The following is a 17,332-nucleotide window of genomic DNA, read 5'->3' on the forward strand; positions in this document are numbered from 1 at the left end:
CAAGACAGAAAAAAGCATCTGCATACAGTTGTAACAGTATCAGGAAATTTTATTTAATTATATGTATATAATTCTGTTTCTTTGTTAATTGTTTAATTCATAATACCCATAGAATATACAGACTATAACCCTCAATAACTCATATCTCTTTGACAATCTACCTATATCTTCTTTTAAAATAATTCCTTATAAGATCTTGGAGGGGAAATCAAAGAAAAAAAAAGGTTTCAGAAAGACTGAAAACACTGCCAATAATCATCACGCCCATAAGAGAAATGAGGAAGAAAAAACAAATAAAAACATCCTAATTTTTAAAAAAAACAGTACAACTTTAACTCCCTTTTATGTAAAAAAAAAAAAAAAGAAAAGAAAAGAAAGAAAATACAACAACTCACCAATAATAACAACGATAGCAATAATAAGAACAGCCATTTAAAAACAACAATATCTGGAAACAGGCCTCGTGACGGACAGGCCTTTAGACTCGTCGATACTGTGTGAATGTATATGGTGTGTTTAAGTGCAACGTTTCACAAACACACAGATAACACTCCTCAGGAAGAGAGAGGAAGTGTGTGTGCGTGTGTCAGGAGGATTGCAAAAAAAAAAAAAGAAGTGGTCCTCTTGGTTCATTCCCAGTTAGATGTCCAGTCTGGTGGCAGGTCAATAGGTGAGGAAACAAAAAAAAACAAAACAAAAAAAAGCAAGCAGGGCCTGGTTGCCTGGCGACCAAATATACATATGATAGAAAATATCTGCCTGACTGTTTTTGTGTCGGACAAAAAGAAGAGAAGCACGGGGAGAGGGCCGAAAACACAGAGGACAAAAAGAGTCTTGGCTTTACTGATGAGCACACAAACACTTGTACACAGACATAAATAACTGCAGACGATGCGTGAGCTTTTACACACACACAGAGCAGGCGAAACTTAAAGCTGACACAAGACGAAAACGTCCGAAGGGAGAGAGCGCGGCTGGAGAGACAAAGTGCAGGCGTGCTGATTGAGTTATGCAAGTTTCCTGCATGAATGATCCAGGCGAGACAATGATTTTTCAGAGGAGAAAAGCATCAGCAAAGTCAGTGATATGAGTTACAAATCCCACTGTGGAGAAGCAGACAGACAGGGGAGGAAGAGGAGGAGGAGGAGGAGGAGGAGGAGGGGAGGCAGCCCTTTGAGTAAAGCGTGGTGAGAGTCAGGAGGTCGAACATAAGGATGAGTATCACCACATGCACCAAAAAGCCTCACACCGATCCCAGAGTGCTGGCTATGGCTTCTGAGAAAACAGCTCATGACTCAATGATTTTTGCTGCGAGAGGGCGAGGCCGGCGAGCGCTCACAGGCCTGCCCGTAAAGAGACAGAGAGGGGATCCAGTGCATGTGTTGGTCCTTTTTTTTTTCTTTGTGAAGTGGGGCTTCTCTACTGGTCCCAGTGCAACAGGCGATATTAGTGCAGACTGAGCTGAGCAGTTAGTACAGTCACATCCAGAACAAAGAGGATGAAGACAAACGTGAGAAACCATCTGAGAAACGACGCAGCGTTAAATCACCCACATTGAAGAGTAAACATCCAGCATGTTAACAGGAGAGCACACAGGCGGCGGAGGAGGGGGAACAGGAGCACATGAAGACAGAAAACAGGCAGAGAGGGAATATATACACTGTACAACCACAGAGCGATGACGGTTGCTTGGCTGCGCGCTGAGCAGGAATAACTGTGCAGCACTCTGACATTGCCGGGATTATGTTGCTGATTATGCTGCATTCAAGTCATATCAGAGTTATCATGATTACGACTCTTAAACAGTGTTTCTGAAAGCTCACATACATTGTTCTTGGCATATGGTAGTGCCTGACAACTGGAAAAATATGTACGCCTCACCTTGACCGTCATTCAATGTAATGTAACCGAAATTTAAAAAATGTGGTTCTATTGTAAGTAAAGTCATTCTGATACTGATACTAGCATCGGGAATATTTCCGATACTGCCTGTAATACAAGTATGTAAGTCTGATAACACTTAATTTATCAACAAACTTTAAATTAGTGTCACACCTGCATAAAACAGCACTTTTTCTGACCATCAATTCTTCTTTGCCACGCTGTGCAGCTACTGTTTTAGAGTGAAGACTTCATTTCCATTTCCAACATTTAGTTGCTGTTGCAGTAAATGTACTATTTGAATTTTTTTTAGGTCTTTTAATTTACTAGATTGTTGCTGCACTTTAAGTTTTTTTTTAAAGGAATTGTTATTTGTTCTTAAGATTTTGTTTTTTTGAGACTGACAATGAAATGTAACAATAATAGAAAGCTCTTTGCCATTTATTTGCTTCATGTGAGGAAAATCCAAGTTGTAGCAACAACTGTTATGAAAGCTCTGATATATACAACTTGGCATTTACTCATATAAGAGCGCCTGAAAACCGAACAATATTAACGCCAGAGAACGCTGTTCCTTATAATTAAACCTAAACTTGAAGGATTTGGTGTTTTATCATCTGTGCAACGACACTCCGTAATCATACAACCGTCTTGAATATCCTCACAAGTTGTTTACAGTTGAATCTTATCTCTACCATCCATCTCATGTGACATGAATGCAGCATTCACCAGCAGCACGTGCAGTTTTCTCAGTAATCGTTAAAGAGATGCTGTTCTTGTACAAGTTCATTAATGATGAGCTGCAGCGACATGATTCCAGAAACTGGGGCCATTTACATTCAACATTCACATCAATGATCCAGAATGATCATCATCTGAAAAATGCTCGCTGGAAACTTCTCTAAACTGGCCACTTTTACATAAATCTGTTTACATTTCGCCTTTGCTGTCAGTTAGACTGCAATCTGTGTGCACATACAGTCGCCCTGACGACCTGCAACTAATGATTATTTTCACTGAATATTCTACCTTTTATTTTCATGTATAATTGATTAATTGTTTAGTCTATAAAATGTCACAAAAAAGAAAAAAATGCTCAGCACAATTTTTCCAGAGCCCAATTTGCTCCAAAAGCAAAAAGCAGCTCACCATTAAGAAGTTGGAACCAGCAAATGTTTGACTTATTTTGTTTGAAACATGACCGAAACGATTAATTGATTTCAAAATAGTTGGCAATTAATTTCTTTATATTGACTGAATCGATTACCTGACTAATCATTGCAGCTCTATTGCCGTGGGTCAAACGGAGATAGGAACACAGTGCGAAAACAGCACAGTGGGATGGAAAGGCTGACGTCAACCAGGCCCCATTTCCCAGAATACTGTAGGTGTTATCAGACGTGGCTCTGAAAATTTAGGATTTTGATAAATTTAGCATCAAGAGGAGAATGTAATCATATACAGGAATGTGATATGGACACTGGATCAGCTATTAGAAGTTGTATTTTAAGGAAAAATGGATGCTATGGAGCCAAACGTGGATGTTACATTAATGTTAATCTCAGTGTCTAACATCAGTATTCTGGCAGTTCTTGCTCTGCATGTAATGCATTTTGAACAAATCTATAAAACTTACCTGAAGTCAAGCGATCATTAAACTAATGAAGAAAAGAAAAACAAGTTTTAATGTGGCACAGAGTACCATGAATGTTCTGGAAAATGGGGCGCAGGTATCTTTGTTATCCAAATGAACACATAATTATAGAAAATATAGTTTATGCGCTTTGATTTCTATTTGTTCCGATCATGTCGCGACTCCTGAATATAACCAACCTTCCACAAATTAAGTTCAGTTAATCTGCCCTTGATACAAGTTGCAGATCAAATTTGTGTTTAAGGTACAATTCAAAACTACAATAGATATTCCTAAGTTGTTCCCCAGCCAAGTTTCCTGCATCTCTCTGCCACTTTGGTTAATTTCAGGAATGCATGCATTCATATGAACATCATACAGTTTTTTGTTTTTGGAAAAAAAAAAAGAGCAACGACAAAGAAATCTATAAACCTGCCAACATGCCTGTAAGATCATTAAATGCTTGTCTCAAAATCAAGTTTTCCAAAGAAAAAGAATTGCAAATATAAACCCCAAAACATACAGATACGACTCTGAACTGATCCGAAAACACTCAAACAACGGCGTACGAACAAAAACTGCAGCGAGCACACTTAAAAAGAACCAAAAAAATTATATTTTTGTATATACACACACCCAATTAGCATCCCCGTTCTTTTAGCCCTCGATTTTTCCAAGTTGTAATTTACATGGAGCAAGACAAGAGAGTTATGGTGTTGGTTAATACAGTAGTTTATATGAGAGGGAGCGACAGAGAGGAGAGCTCAGACAGACAGATCAGCAACAGGTGCAGGGGAGGAGAACCGGAGGGGAGGGGGACAGTGAGTTACTGTGGATGGGACGGGATGAGGCAGGATTTTTAACGGGAAAAACGAAACGTGAGGTGAGAGGAGGGAGAGTCCAACATGGACAAAACTGAAACAGTATGAGTACACAGACCCTACCACCCCACCCAACCACAGAAATCAAAGTTAAACTTAGCTCTCTTGCAGTAGAAATGGAAAGATAAGCAGTTAAATGTTCATTTCTTGTTTTTCTCTTTTTGTTGGTTTCTTGAAGATGCATTTTTCTTTTTGTTTTAGCATGTCGTTTTGGGGTCATCTTGTTCCAAGCCTCTGTGTGGCTTTGTCACCCTTTAGAGCTAAAAAAAAAAAAAAGAAAAGAAAAGAAAAGAAATGCGCTTAGGCCCACAATGACTTTATGGAAATGTAGATTTCTGCAGGTCTTCAATGTATGATGTGACATTTTGTGCATTTTATTTGTGCAACTTTATATCTTAACCTTTTAACACCTGAGCAAATCTTTCCCAAACATGGGAGGAAGGCAATAAGCATGAAAGAAAAAAATGAACAAAAATGTGCAAGAAATTAGTAAAAAAGTACAAGAAAATTAGTTTGAAGAAAACAAAAACCATAAACAAAACAGAAGTTTGGTGTGTTTGAATGAATGGCGTTTGTTTCACTGACATCTAGTGGTCTCTTAAGAGGAAGACGTGGCTGACTTACATCTTTTTAAACTCATCTGTGTGCTCGTCACTGCAACATGTGCTTTTATATGACACCAATCATCACCTCAGAATGCTTCACGATGCAGTAACAAGCCAAGTGATGGCACAAAAAGACATAATTTATCCTCTTATCACTCAGATAAACCTGTTAAGACTTCAAACCAAGAACACTAGCCTGATGTGTATCGTCAAGTGAAGTATCAGAGGGAAGGTATAATACATATATTTCATTTATTCATTTTGCTACCTGTACCAACTGTGACTGTGACTGTGCGTGTGTGTGTGTGTGTGTGTGTGTGTGTGTGTGTGTGTGTGTTTGGGTGCGAGGTAAAAGGCCTCTCACATACCTGTGTGTCTCAGGAGCCCTGGTAGGTTTCCTGGAAACGAGCCGTTTCCTCGAAGATCAGTTCCTTCAGCTTCTCCTTGGGAAGGTCGTCCAGCTCCATGGAGAAAGTGAAGGGCTCCTCTGCTACCGGCTATATACACACACACACACACACACACAATTACACAATTACACAATTACACAATTACACAATTACACATTTTACAATTTTACAACTAAAGCTGGAGAGCTGTTTCCTTAAAATGTAGATTTAAAAAAAGAAGTCTTATGGGTAAAAGTGAGAAGTTTGTTGTTGCAACATGTTGCATACAGTCTTTAAAAGTATCACAGGCAGCTGCACCTTATATTTCATTTAGCCTTTAAGACTAACACACTGCTTTCATGAGCATTGCGGAGCCTGTTGTTTTTTTTGCAGCGCAGGTCAGCCGCGGCGCATCTAGAGAAACGATGGCTCGCCGATTTTTTCTGCGTGCCTTGCACATTTGTCAACAGAAACAGACAGTGAAAATGGTGTTTTGATAAATGAAATGAAATGAAATGTTTGGAGGACTGCGTGGTTGACAATGCGGGAGCTTGCACGACTTCATAAACGAGTGGAATATGTACTTATAAGTGTGGAAAAACAGCACTTATAGCTGCATCCCTGCAGAAGCGTCTTAGCAACAACGCTGTCAGTGTGGACACACAATCTGTTGAATAGCTCGTATATTTTTGGATCTTTCAGGAATTACCATGACCATTTTCACAGGGGTCATTTGACATTACACCTCAAAAGATATTTGATTTAAAATGATTCTATGTACCCACAAATCTCGTGTTTTTAGACACTTAATGCTAGTCCCATGCAGTTTAGGGCAACAACCGGGGGTTGAGAGGGGTGGACTAGAAGAGGTTAAATGCAGTTAAATGGAAGCTGTTATTTCCCCTGAAAACTTGCTGAAAAACAATTTAACTACAGGGATTCAGTTTATTCTGACGTAAGCTGAGATGCGATTACATTGTTTAACCTCTCTCGGAGGAAACGTTAATACCTGCTGCATTCCAAACACAGCTAAGAGGCTTCCCAGCACAAAGCAGAAAACAATGAAAGCTTGGCTCAGGGTTAATAACAATAACTAACATGTTTGAATGAATGAGCCCTTCTGCCTCCAACATTTGTGCAAATCTCAAAACTTGGCTGAGAGGAAGCAGTTTTTTTGTTGTTGATCAGTTAATGCAAATTCCTCTTTAGAGTACAGCAACGCTTTAATAAAGGATGCACCGATATTCACCTTATTGACCGCCACCTGCCGATCGCCAGATACGATGACATACACTGAAGGCGGTGGCCAATGTTTTTAGGTTGTGTCACATTAGAGTTTCACAACCTTAGTTTTAACACTGATAGACAGAACAGACTCTGTTCTTACAGTTTAATCTTCAGGCTTCAAAAAAGTTTTCTTTAAATCAACACGTGAAGCACCGATAACCTTCTGCTGCAGAAAGAGTCGAAAATTTCATAAATCTGCTCCACGTGTGCATACCTCATCTGTGGGATCGTAGTACTGCTCCAGGTAAGGATGAGCCAAGGCCTCCTCCACGCTGATGCGCTTCGCAGGGTTAAAGGTCAACATGCGGTTCAGAAGGTCCAGAGCTGCATTAGATTGATCAAGAGCTCCAGTTAGTTCAGTCAACCAGGCCGTTTACTCTTCTCTCTTCTCTTACAATGATATTATATGAAGTTCAAGCAAAACAAAAATAAGTACATGTAATGAGTCTCCCACAGCCAAAAAAAGAAAAAAGAAAAGATCATTATTATTTTTTTATAATAATGAAATAGAGACTAGGGGGTAGGATTAAATAAGTTTTTACTTCCTCTGACTCCTTTTCGAGCATCTTACATGATGATGGATGCAACTTATCTAATTTTATTTATTCATTTTTTTTTCATTATTTCTTCCTTTTTTGTATTTTGATTATTTAATTTTTCACTGCTGTTTTTTACATGTTTGAAATTAAGATATCAATCAACCAATCACTTAAAATAATTACTTAGATCATATCCATCTTATTTTCTCCTCTGACATATAAACTGGTAATGCATTGCATTGCCATACCTTTTGAGTCTGCATTGTACATTTTTTCCCAGGGGACCCTGGCTTTATAAGGCAGGGACTGCAGGTAGTTTCTTGCCTTCATGTTGATAATGCAGTTCAGATCATCTGGAGTTGGAGAGCCGAGGATACCTGCGAACAGAGGAGAGTGACGTGACTGGCAAAGGACAAAAAAGATTTAAGACGTTTCTCTAATGTGATTCATAAAATAATTCATAATTCTATTCTCGTCTCAATTACATTCAAGTACTTTTTCAAGGACCAAGAGAAAATCTGACTGGCATGATAACAATAATCCCGAATTACTGATATCAACTGATGGGAAAATCTTTATTGTTATAACATTTGAAGCCATATCGTCCAGCCCTAGCCCTTCACAGTGTTAACTTTTTGTGGGGTGAAAACTCACCCAGTATGTGGTTGAGCTGGTCCAAGTAGTGTTTCCCGGGGAAGATGGGCCTGTTGGACAACATCTCAGCCAGGATGCAGCCCACTGACCACATGTCAATGGACTTGGAGTATCCCTGTGACACAACACACATATTGTTCACAGAGTCAACAAACTAAGAAGCCATCCAGTCCAATACGGAAACCAAGTCCAAAACACGCATACACACACACACACACACACACACACTCACGCAGGCCTACCTTTGAGTTGAGCATGATTTCTGGAGCCCTGTACCAACGAGTGGCCACGTACTCAGTCAAGAAACCTGTGTGGTCGTGCTCGGGGTCGGCTATCCGTGCCAGGCCAAAGTCACAGATCTGAGGATGTCGCACAGGGTCAGAGGTCAGAAACATCATATTTACACAAGTCAAGCTCCCCTCGCATAGAGAATCTGAGAGCAGGGAAGATTTTCCTTAACTCTTTATTTACCTACTCCTGGTCCAGGCAATAAGAGTAATACTAAACACAATACATATATTTGCCTAAATTAGCAGAGTAGATCAATTATTTGCAATCTCTTTACATTATGAATAAACACATTAGGAAACATCAGTAAAACAGAGTCACGGCTGTAACGTATAGCTGCAGTATTAAGGGTTTATTTTGTCTCTGGAGAGGAATGTATCAGAAAGCAGCTGCAGCATGTGCTGCCTTTGTTCTCCGCTCCTCCCACATGATCAGCTAATCCAGGGATTGATGGCTGCTGAGAGTTCACAAGTGTTCTCTGAAGCTGTACAACACGGCCAAGAGCAAAGACAGCCCTGGTGGCTCGTATCAATCTGTTTATAGCAGCTCGTTTTTAGGCATTTAAAAAAAAAAAGAAAAAAAAAAGACCACCACTGACAAATCACTGTGGAAACAAAATTAAGAAATGAATCATCATTAATCTGTGAGGCTTAAAAACACCCTCTCCTCTAATTTACACGGTGGGGCACTTTTTTTGTGCTTTCCTACATTTCCCAGGATGCATTTTAGCAGACCCCTGTGATTTGATGCAGCATAAAGCAGTATAATTTAGCATAACATTATGTACGTACATTTTCTCAAATATAAAAGCAGCGGATGCAAATTACTTTTAATCTTTCAGTGATTCTTAACTACTTTTGTAACAAGTTTTTTCAGTTTGGTTTCATTGCTGTGGTGGAGGAGTAAGAATAAACATTTATATGTAATGTTACAATGTTTAATGCATGTTAATAACGAGAAACACATATGTAAAAGTACTCCCTGTGAGCAAATACCGCAGGCTGATGACGCTACTAAATACTTTTATTTTTTAAAACTTTTGGGACACGCTGACGTCAGATCATGATAGATTTCTTTCTATGTTCATCTTTTTCAGGCAAGTTACTGCAAGTGTTTATATTACGTGGCCTTCGCTGCTGCGTGTGGCTACATGCTAATGTCGGGGAAACATGTAAACTCGATGTTGTTAATTTCTCCCTGATTTCAGATCAAATTCCTGCTGGAACATGTCAGGTTGTATTTACAAGCTTTAATTGGTGTATTGCTTTTTCAGTAAAAAGTGCCACTACTCTTCATTAAAGTCATTCTCCGTATGCAGTGATGGTTCAGATATGAAAGACCTGTAAATGCTGACCAATCAGAGCAGACTGGGCTCTTCTGGAGGAGTTTAAAGAGACGGGTGCTAAAATGGAGCATTTCAGAGAGAAAATCAATGTTTCAAAAGATAAGTTGTTGGGAAAGGAAAAAATATGTTGCATTCATGTTAATCTGTATTTTCAGCCATATTTTGATTTTTCTGAAAAATAAGAATAAGAATTATTTAACGTTTCAAAGAAACGTCAAATAATTTGCCTCAAATAAGAGAATATTTTTACAGCATTACAATCTGACTGTGAGCCAGGTTATATAGAGCATCTGAAAATACCAAGTTTGATTTAGTGTTAACATTTTTAATTCGGTGAAAGGCCACAACAAGCAACAAGAAGCTCGGGTCAATCCATCACCCATGTTCAACATTCCTGAGATTCTTCCCCAAAGAGTGCTGTAACCTGCAACTGGCACCAGTGTTTAAATAAACATTGGGTTTTTGTATAAAATATGTTTTTAGCAAACTGAAAATAAGCATTGGACTTAAATGCACCATTTATAAAAATATCCTCCTTCTAAACTTTTCTCCCAAACATGAAGTAAAGTGTACCAGCTCTGAATGTTTAACACCTATGCTGAATTTATAACATAAAAATGAAGAATTTCTGCAGAACTATATATACCGTGTAAAGCATGAATATGTAGTTTTGTGTAGGTGCATGTGTAAAATCCACCATAGCCTAACAGAGCAGATCGAAAACCAAAATGTGTTTTTCTCCGCTGCAGGGTAATGCAGCACCCTTGTTGTTTCCAGTGATGATCTTTTCTTTGTGTGTGTGTGTGTGTGCTGACCTTGAGGTCGCAGGTGGTGTTGATGAGCAGGTTGGAGGGCTTGAGGTCACGGTGCAACACATTGGCTGAGTGGATGTACTTGAGGCCTCGCAGGATCTGGTAGAGGAAGTAGCAGATGTGGTCGTTGCTCAGCTTCTGGGTCTTCAGCAGCTTGTACAGGTCCGTCTCCATCAGAGTCTGCACGATGTAGCTGGAAGGACGTGCGAGTCAAGGAGGACAACGACAGGACGGAAAGTATCCACTGACACCGGGAGAAACATAAGCACCACTCTGAAAGTGATTTCTAATGCGTGCTTAATTATTCAGCGACAGAAGTTAATGAATAAAATCAAACCAGGAGCTGCTGAGGCATACTTGATCATATATTTGTACTGCGACAACATATTTGGCTCCACCTTCAGTTTCTGGGTATAATGACCTTCGCTGTCATATTTTCTTGACTCTTGCAGGGAAAAACGAGACTTAAATTTAGTCAGGTTGTGCAAATAAGTGCAATGATTGTGGTGCAATAATTTTGTTCCTCAAATTATAACATTTAAAGACTGAGACACAACAAGTCGCCACTAAAATATGTGCATATTCTATCATGGATACATCTGACAAATACAGTCACGGGTCATCCAGAGGATCTAAAAAGTCCACATAAATAGTGAGAAATGCCGTTGCAGACTTTTTTGGATACTATTACAGTGTACGTTTTTTTAAGCTAAGATAGTATCGTAGCTCGGGGAATGGCATCGTGGGTCGGTCCGTCCCCCACTTTGGTCCAGACTGAAATATCTAAACAACTACTGGACAGATTGGCACAAAATTTGGTACCAGCATTCATGTTTCCCAGAGGATAAAATGTTTTTCTTTTGTGATTTGGTTTTTGAAATGAAGGAAAAAATCTGACTGTTTCCTTCAATGTGCACTGTGCAGCGCTCTCCCTCGATGACAAATCCTTTATTAAAATGGTTCAAAACTGGTGGAAATGTGGGCTTCTTTGCTTTATAGCACTTTGGCCACATCTGTTCAAATCAGGATTCATCATGAGTCAGCAACAACACAATACAACAAAGCAGAGCAGCTAAAGAAATCAAACAAGAAAACCAGGCACGAAAAATGCGAGATATCACACTTCCTTTCTGTTGTTTCGAGTGGACAAAGCAGCTTTTTACAGAGAAGCTGCCGACGCTGCAGCAACTCACTGCCCGGCCGAGCCTACAGTCCACTGATGCTCAGCAAATCACCACTGTCACACAGGCTTAGAAATTACAATTATAACAGCAGATTTGTATCTCAAGCTAGTCAAAACACTCAAATGATCGGTTTAGATGGTGTTAAATAAACAGCTGGACTGGGTAAAGCTGACTGTGTAGGATTTAGGGAGATATATTGGCAGAAATGGAATAAAAAGTATCTTTGGTGTACGATGACCTGAAAATAAGAATTGTTGTGTTTTTGTTTCCTTAGAATGAGCCGTTTATATCCACAAAGGGAGCAGGGCCTCATAATCACCATGTTTCTACGGGAGCCCTACACGGACAAACCAGGCACCGGCTCTAGCGAGCAGCTGCAGAAAAACATCGTTTTGGAACATAAAACTGCTTTTTTTTTTTAATTTAATTTTTTTTTTTTTTTTTACCAGTTCAACACATAAACACATTTTTTATGAGTAATTAACTTAAGACGTGTTATCATAAATATGGTAATTAATTAGGTACATTATATAATGTTACCATAATTCTGAACACACCTTTTTAAGATGATTACTATTAAAAAAAACACTTTTTGTTTTGGAGAAGAGACCTCTGCAGGTTGTTATTTTCCCCGTAGAAGCAAACATTAGCAGGTGCCGGGTTTGTGGTCCGTCTTTGACGAGCTGAGCCGTTTTTGAAAAACTCTGATTTTTTTCGTGATCTTTTTTTGTTGAGAGGAAGTGACCTCTGCAGGTAATTTGGCTCCCGGTTAAAACCTCCTCAACAATGAACACTGAAGTAATCCTAACTGGGAGTTCACGGATGGCTGCTTTAATTTTTAAGTAAAGAATATGGTAACATCATCGAAATGACTTTTAAAGGTGTTTTACTTTTACTTTGGTTTCAACATCTATTAGATAACACTATTAGACAAGCAAGAAAAATCTCAATGTAAAAAAAAAAAAAAGTAATTTAAAATAGTTATCAGTACACACAGCAGCTCAAAACAGTATTAATAATTATTCATATTAAGCCTAAAATGTTGCTTGTCCAGCCATAAAAACATGAGCGGTATAATTATAATTTCTTCTCTTATTCGACCATTTGGTCCACTGAACTCTTCGTCAAACTGATCCTGAAGCTCCACAGTGAAACGAGAGTATCGTGACTGAAAGCTGGATTATTATCTCCTTGTTTATTTGTTTGGTGTAACCTCACCACGCAAACACACTGCCTCAATCATTTCTAAGTCAGGTGTACTCACGACAGAAATCTCCCACTCACTTCAAACCAAACGCAGAGCTGTTGCTCCTCAGAAGTCACTGTGCTCTGTGTTTCTGCAGGTTTGTGAATGCAGCATCACCACACGTTTAAATTAACACCTTTAAAGTGCTACGCTTATAGTAAAGGATGCTCTAAACAAATAATGTTTTCAATGCAAAGGCTGAGGAGGAGGCATGTTTTTAGTCAGTTTAATTCTCTATAAATTGGATTAAATCTGAATTTGGGGAGTAAGTGACATATGTGACTATTTTAACCACTTTATGTACTCTGCACTTTTGCCTGTTATAAATTCAAGAGTTTGCTCTTTTATTGAACCCGTTTTATATGACATCATTTCTTTTATTAGCGTCTTATCTGCTTATAAACGTGGTTTATTTCTTTTAATCTTATTTCTTTTATCTGCTTAAATGAGGTTAATTCTCTTTTCCACATTTTAAATGTGGAAAAGAGATATTTTATTTATTCATGCTTTAATGTTCTTAACTTTCTTAATTTTGGTTATGTCATAAGGGGGCGGGACTACATGGGTTTCTGACATGTTATTTTATTCTGTAAACATTTTTATTTGGGAAGCATTTTTGTGCTTAAACTTGAAAAGTGCTATATAAATAAAGATTAAGATATTATTGTTATTATTATTATATGCATGACCCTTCGTGTAAAGCATTAAAGGATACACATCCCTCATGTTGTCAATGTGCCGTGCCCTGAGAATGTCGTTGATGCCGATGATATTCTCATGGTGGAAACGCAGCAGGATCTTGATTTCCCTCAGTGTGCGCTGACAGTATGTCTGGTGCTCAAACGGGCTGATTTTCTTGATGGCGACGCGCTGGCTTGTCACGTTGTCCATAGCGGAGCTGGGCAGGGTGGATGTGGAAAGAAGCACAAAACAGATCTCATATTACACTCTGACTATACAATTCACACAAACAATGACGTTATCAGAAAGTGGGCTAATACTAAGCTCCAAAAGGGCGTTGCAGACCGTCTCCACTGCCAAGATGGACACGTCTTTTTGCCGAGATTTGTTGTGAAGTGCTGTAGGTGTGTGAGTGTAGGTGCAGTGTCAGTGTGGTGTAGGTGTGGAGTAGATGGAGGCTGAGAGCAGCCGTGACTGGTGCATTTCTGGGACCCTTGAATCCAGTGTCCCTTTGTGGGGGGGGAAAGGTTTTCACACAGACACTCAGCTTCAACAGGAACAACGGTTACATCACATCTTCCCCGTTGGTAAAGGCATTTTTTTTCTTATTGCACAACACCCTGCATAAACTGGGCAAGTTCATGTGCTCACTAAAATGCTGAGCAAATGCCACTGGATGTTGGTTAAAATCACATCTGTAACAAAACACCTGATCATGATGAATAAGCTGTTTGAAAGCTGGTGTAAACACAAAATCAAAGCTGGCAGTTTTTGAAAATATATGGAGAAGCTTAATGGACTTATTAAAACAAAATGTTGATGAATTAAACCAAAGATGGGAGCGGAGTCAGGGCGATTGGAAATAAGGATATAAAGTGTTGAAGCTCATGCAATCCTCAAAGATTTCTGTACTTTGTGATTACTGTAACATTTGTTTTTCACCTCTGTTTTAATTATGTTTTGTTGTTTTTGTTTTTCTGTTTTGGCTTTCCTTTTTATTCTATGGTTATATCTATGTGCATTATCTGTTGTAATTGAAAAACCCCAATATTGTCTAAAAATGACAGTGATGCACACTGCTTGTCTTGTTGAAATGGACGTGTGGGCCAAGCTCTTCCTGCTTCCATCCTCTCTGCACAGACACGCAGTGCTGTCACATCTGATCCTGTTCGCAGTTCAGCCTCGACTGCGATGACTTGGCATTGATGTCAAGTGCAACAGGGTTGCCTAACGTGTCCACACAAGGCTGTAGATCACATACAGCGATAACACGAGGAAAGGCCTCGCTACAAAGTGATAAATCCCCCTTGCATCCTCTGCAGCAGCTTTGCTGCAGGCTAACAATCACAATACAAGTTAGAGATTAACGTGAGTGTGATGCCGGACGTGTGACATGTCTGTGGCGACAGCTAACTCAAATTTGAGGTAAAATGCAGTCTGCAAAAGATTTCTCATCGGATAGCAAACTACGTCCTGCGCAATCACTCCCAATCTTGTTTCCTGTAAAGCTCATAGCCACGCCTGTAGCCAGCCAGCTAGCCTGCTATCCACAACACGGGCTGATCTCAGCTTTTACAAAGTCCGATTGTCGGGCAGCAGGTTTAAACACACACATCGACACTGCACAAACACTTACTGAACAGCGCTTGTTAAATAGTAAAGCTATCTTTAGTTGGCTACGGTATTTGCTAACAAACAGATGAGGCTGAAGTTCGCTTCCGATCCGTATCCTCCGCTAAAGCACTTAAGAGGAGAGTTAAGGGGAAAGTAACTTACGCTGCTTAGCGACCGACCCTCGTTTTTTGCACCTCTAAGTGTGTGAAAACAGGTTATCCGTTGTTTCTCGCATTTGGGAAACCTTTATTCTGTCTGACAAAACGCAAAAAAGGGAGATTTCACTGTTTTTCCCCTACTATACGATACAATTTAATTGTAATCTAGGCCAAATTGGACATGGTCTCTTTTTGCATTTTCACAAATAGAAAAAAAAAATTTCACAAATATAATATTGAGCTTTAAATAATCATCAGCGTCTCTTTGATAATCTAGTCCAGGTCTGACCTCTCTAAACATTGTGGTTTTCAAGAGAGACCTGGTCCAAAGCGGTCTACATGTGAAAAAAAGTAGTGAAATCCACCTTTTACACATGTTCGCAAATAAAATAAAGGAATCACAAATCTGAAATTGTGTTTTAAATACTATTAAGTCTCTCTTAGATAATCTAATCCAGGTTTTACCTTTCTCAGTATAGTGTTTGTTTTATCTAGACTTGGCCTAATGTGATCACCATGTTTTCCTCCTTTTTTTTGCATTTTAACAAATAGGATAAAGGTTCTCAAAATGTGCGAGTGAGTTTCAAACAACGTTGAGGGTTCACTTGATATGTTTATCATGCTTTCACAACACTAAAGGGTGCAAAAAAACCGAGAAATATTCACTAGGAAATAAAAGTTACTTTTTCCTTAATTCTCCCCTTAACTGCGGACTCGGAAGCGACGAATCTGAAGCGAACTTCAGCGTCGTAACAAACAGCTTACGTTAGCTAGCCCTTTTGATTTAGACACTACGGTGGCCCAACAGAGACGACAACTCACCAAACCATTCCGTACGCGCCCTCCCCGATGTAAGACAGATTTGTGTATCGGGGGCCAACATCAAAAAGCTGGCCCTTCACGGACTCGCAGGCGGACTTGGTTCCCACAGCTGCGGGCGGTCTATCCTGCGGAACCGTACAAGCCGCCCCAGCAGCCAGAGTGCAGTTGGAGCCTGCGGCCCCGACCGCTGCAGTGCTGCTCGAATCCGCCATTCTTCCTCTCCAGACCGCTCCCGCTCCGTCCGTGTGTGTCACCGAGGCTCCGCGGCCGCTCCAACAACGATCTACCGTGTGTCCGGTGCTTTAACCGAACGGATTGTTTGATTCACGGAGCAAAACGACTCGATCCGGGCCCTCTCTACTACCGGAGTGTAAATGGATTTCGTGCGTGAGCGCGGATTTGGTCTCAGCACCGAGCGTAAATGCGCGTGCCAAACTACGGTAATACAGTTGCGTTAGATATGGTGGCTGGCGTGGTTTGTTCGGGCGAAGTCGCCTCAGATTTGCTGGAGGCACCGCCCGTTCGGCCCCGTCGTTACAGTGAAACAAGCGCACTCTGCAAAATAAACATGCAGCAGCAGCAGCGAGTGGGCGTGCCGAAATATGTTGCATGCTGCTTGTTGTGACAAGAATAACAGACTCTGTGATCAAATCGTCATTTTATCGGTTTTTTTTGTGTTTACCCGCTCCTGTATACCACATTACGTCAGAGTACTGTGCGCCAAGGTGAATTATTTTTATTAACATGTGCAAGGACTTCGATGTATAGCACGGTCGTAAAAAAACGATACAAGTATTACAATTGACATTAAATCATATTTATTATGTAGCCTTAGATTTTTTTATTTTACAAGATTCAGGGGTGCCAAATTATGGAATGACTTTTCCCACCCCGCGAAAAACTGTTCCTCTATAACAGGTTAAAATAAGATGCCAAAAAGACAATTTAACGGCTGTTTTGTAATTACTTTTTTTTTTAGTATATGTGTGTGTGTGTACACAAACAACAAATTAAAAAGTCATTAAATGACATGAACGTGACATATTCATTAATATTCCAGTTGACATTTTATTCTCTGTGGGTTGTTTTTTGCGTTGTTGTTGTTTTTTGTTTTTTTTTTAAACATTTTGATGTTCTGATTATTTTATCTTTTTTATTTTTTAAATATATATTGTTGGAGGCTTTAAATAAGACCTCTTGGCTCTCTGCCTCTCAGCAGTGAATAATATTTGTTATTTTTGCGATTTTGTGTATTTTAAATTGAGCAAAAATAAAAATGCCAAACATAAAAACATCAACATTTGAGACATCTT

The 17,332-nt window shown here is 39.5% G+C and overlaps 1 protein-coding gene across 1 annotated transcript; it reads right to left on the minus strand.

Moving 5' to 3' along the window:
* Positions 1-28: 28 nt before the first annotated feature.
* On the minus strand, positions 29-16,451 carry mapk3 (mitogen-activated protein kinase 3). Its single transcript, XM_042505083.2, has 9 exons — positions 16,020-16,451; positions 13,460-13,642; positions 10,318-10,507; positions 8,112-8,228; positions 7,870-7,984; positions 7,464-7,592; positions 6,891-7,000; positions 5,369-5,497; positions 29-4,655 (listed from the first exon to the last, which is right to left on the minus strand). Exons 1-8 carry the CDS (start codon positions 16,229-16,231, stop codon positions 5,378-5,380), a joined length of 1,176 nt encoding a protein of 391 aa, XP_042361017.1. The 5' UTR covers positions 16,232-16,451; the 3' UTR covers positions 29-4,655; positions 5,369-5,377.
* Between the last annotated feature and the right edge of the window lie 881 nt (positions 16,452-17,332).

Source organism: Plectropomus leopardus, chromosome 18 (assembly GCF_026936395.1).
Source record: "Plectropomus leopardus strain MGB_pleo_1.0 chromosome 18, ASM2693639v1, whole genome shotgun sequence".
NCBI lineage: Eukaryota > Metazoa > Chordata > Actinopteri > Perciformes > Serranidae > Plectropomus > Plectropomus leopardus.

What these genes read in the sequence shown, in the direction of transcription:
- mapk3 (XM_042505083.2), bottom strand. Translation starts at nt 16,231, where the DNA reads ATGGCGGATTCGAGCAGCACTGCAGCGGTCGGGGCCGCAGGCTCCAAC. An exon ending in ATTGACAACATGAGGGATGT is followed by an intron (nt 10,508 to 13,459) that starts GTATCCTTTAAT and finishes ACGTCCTTCCAG; the next exon opens with CTACATCGTGCAGACTCTGA. An exon ending in CCAGCTCAACCACATACTGG is followed by an intron (nt 7,593 to 7,869) that starts GTGAGTTTTCAC and finishes CTCTGTTCGCAG; the next exon opens with GTATCCTCGGCTCTCCAACT.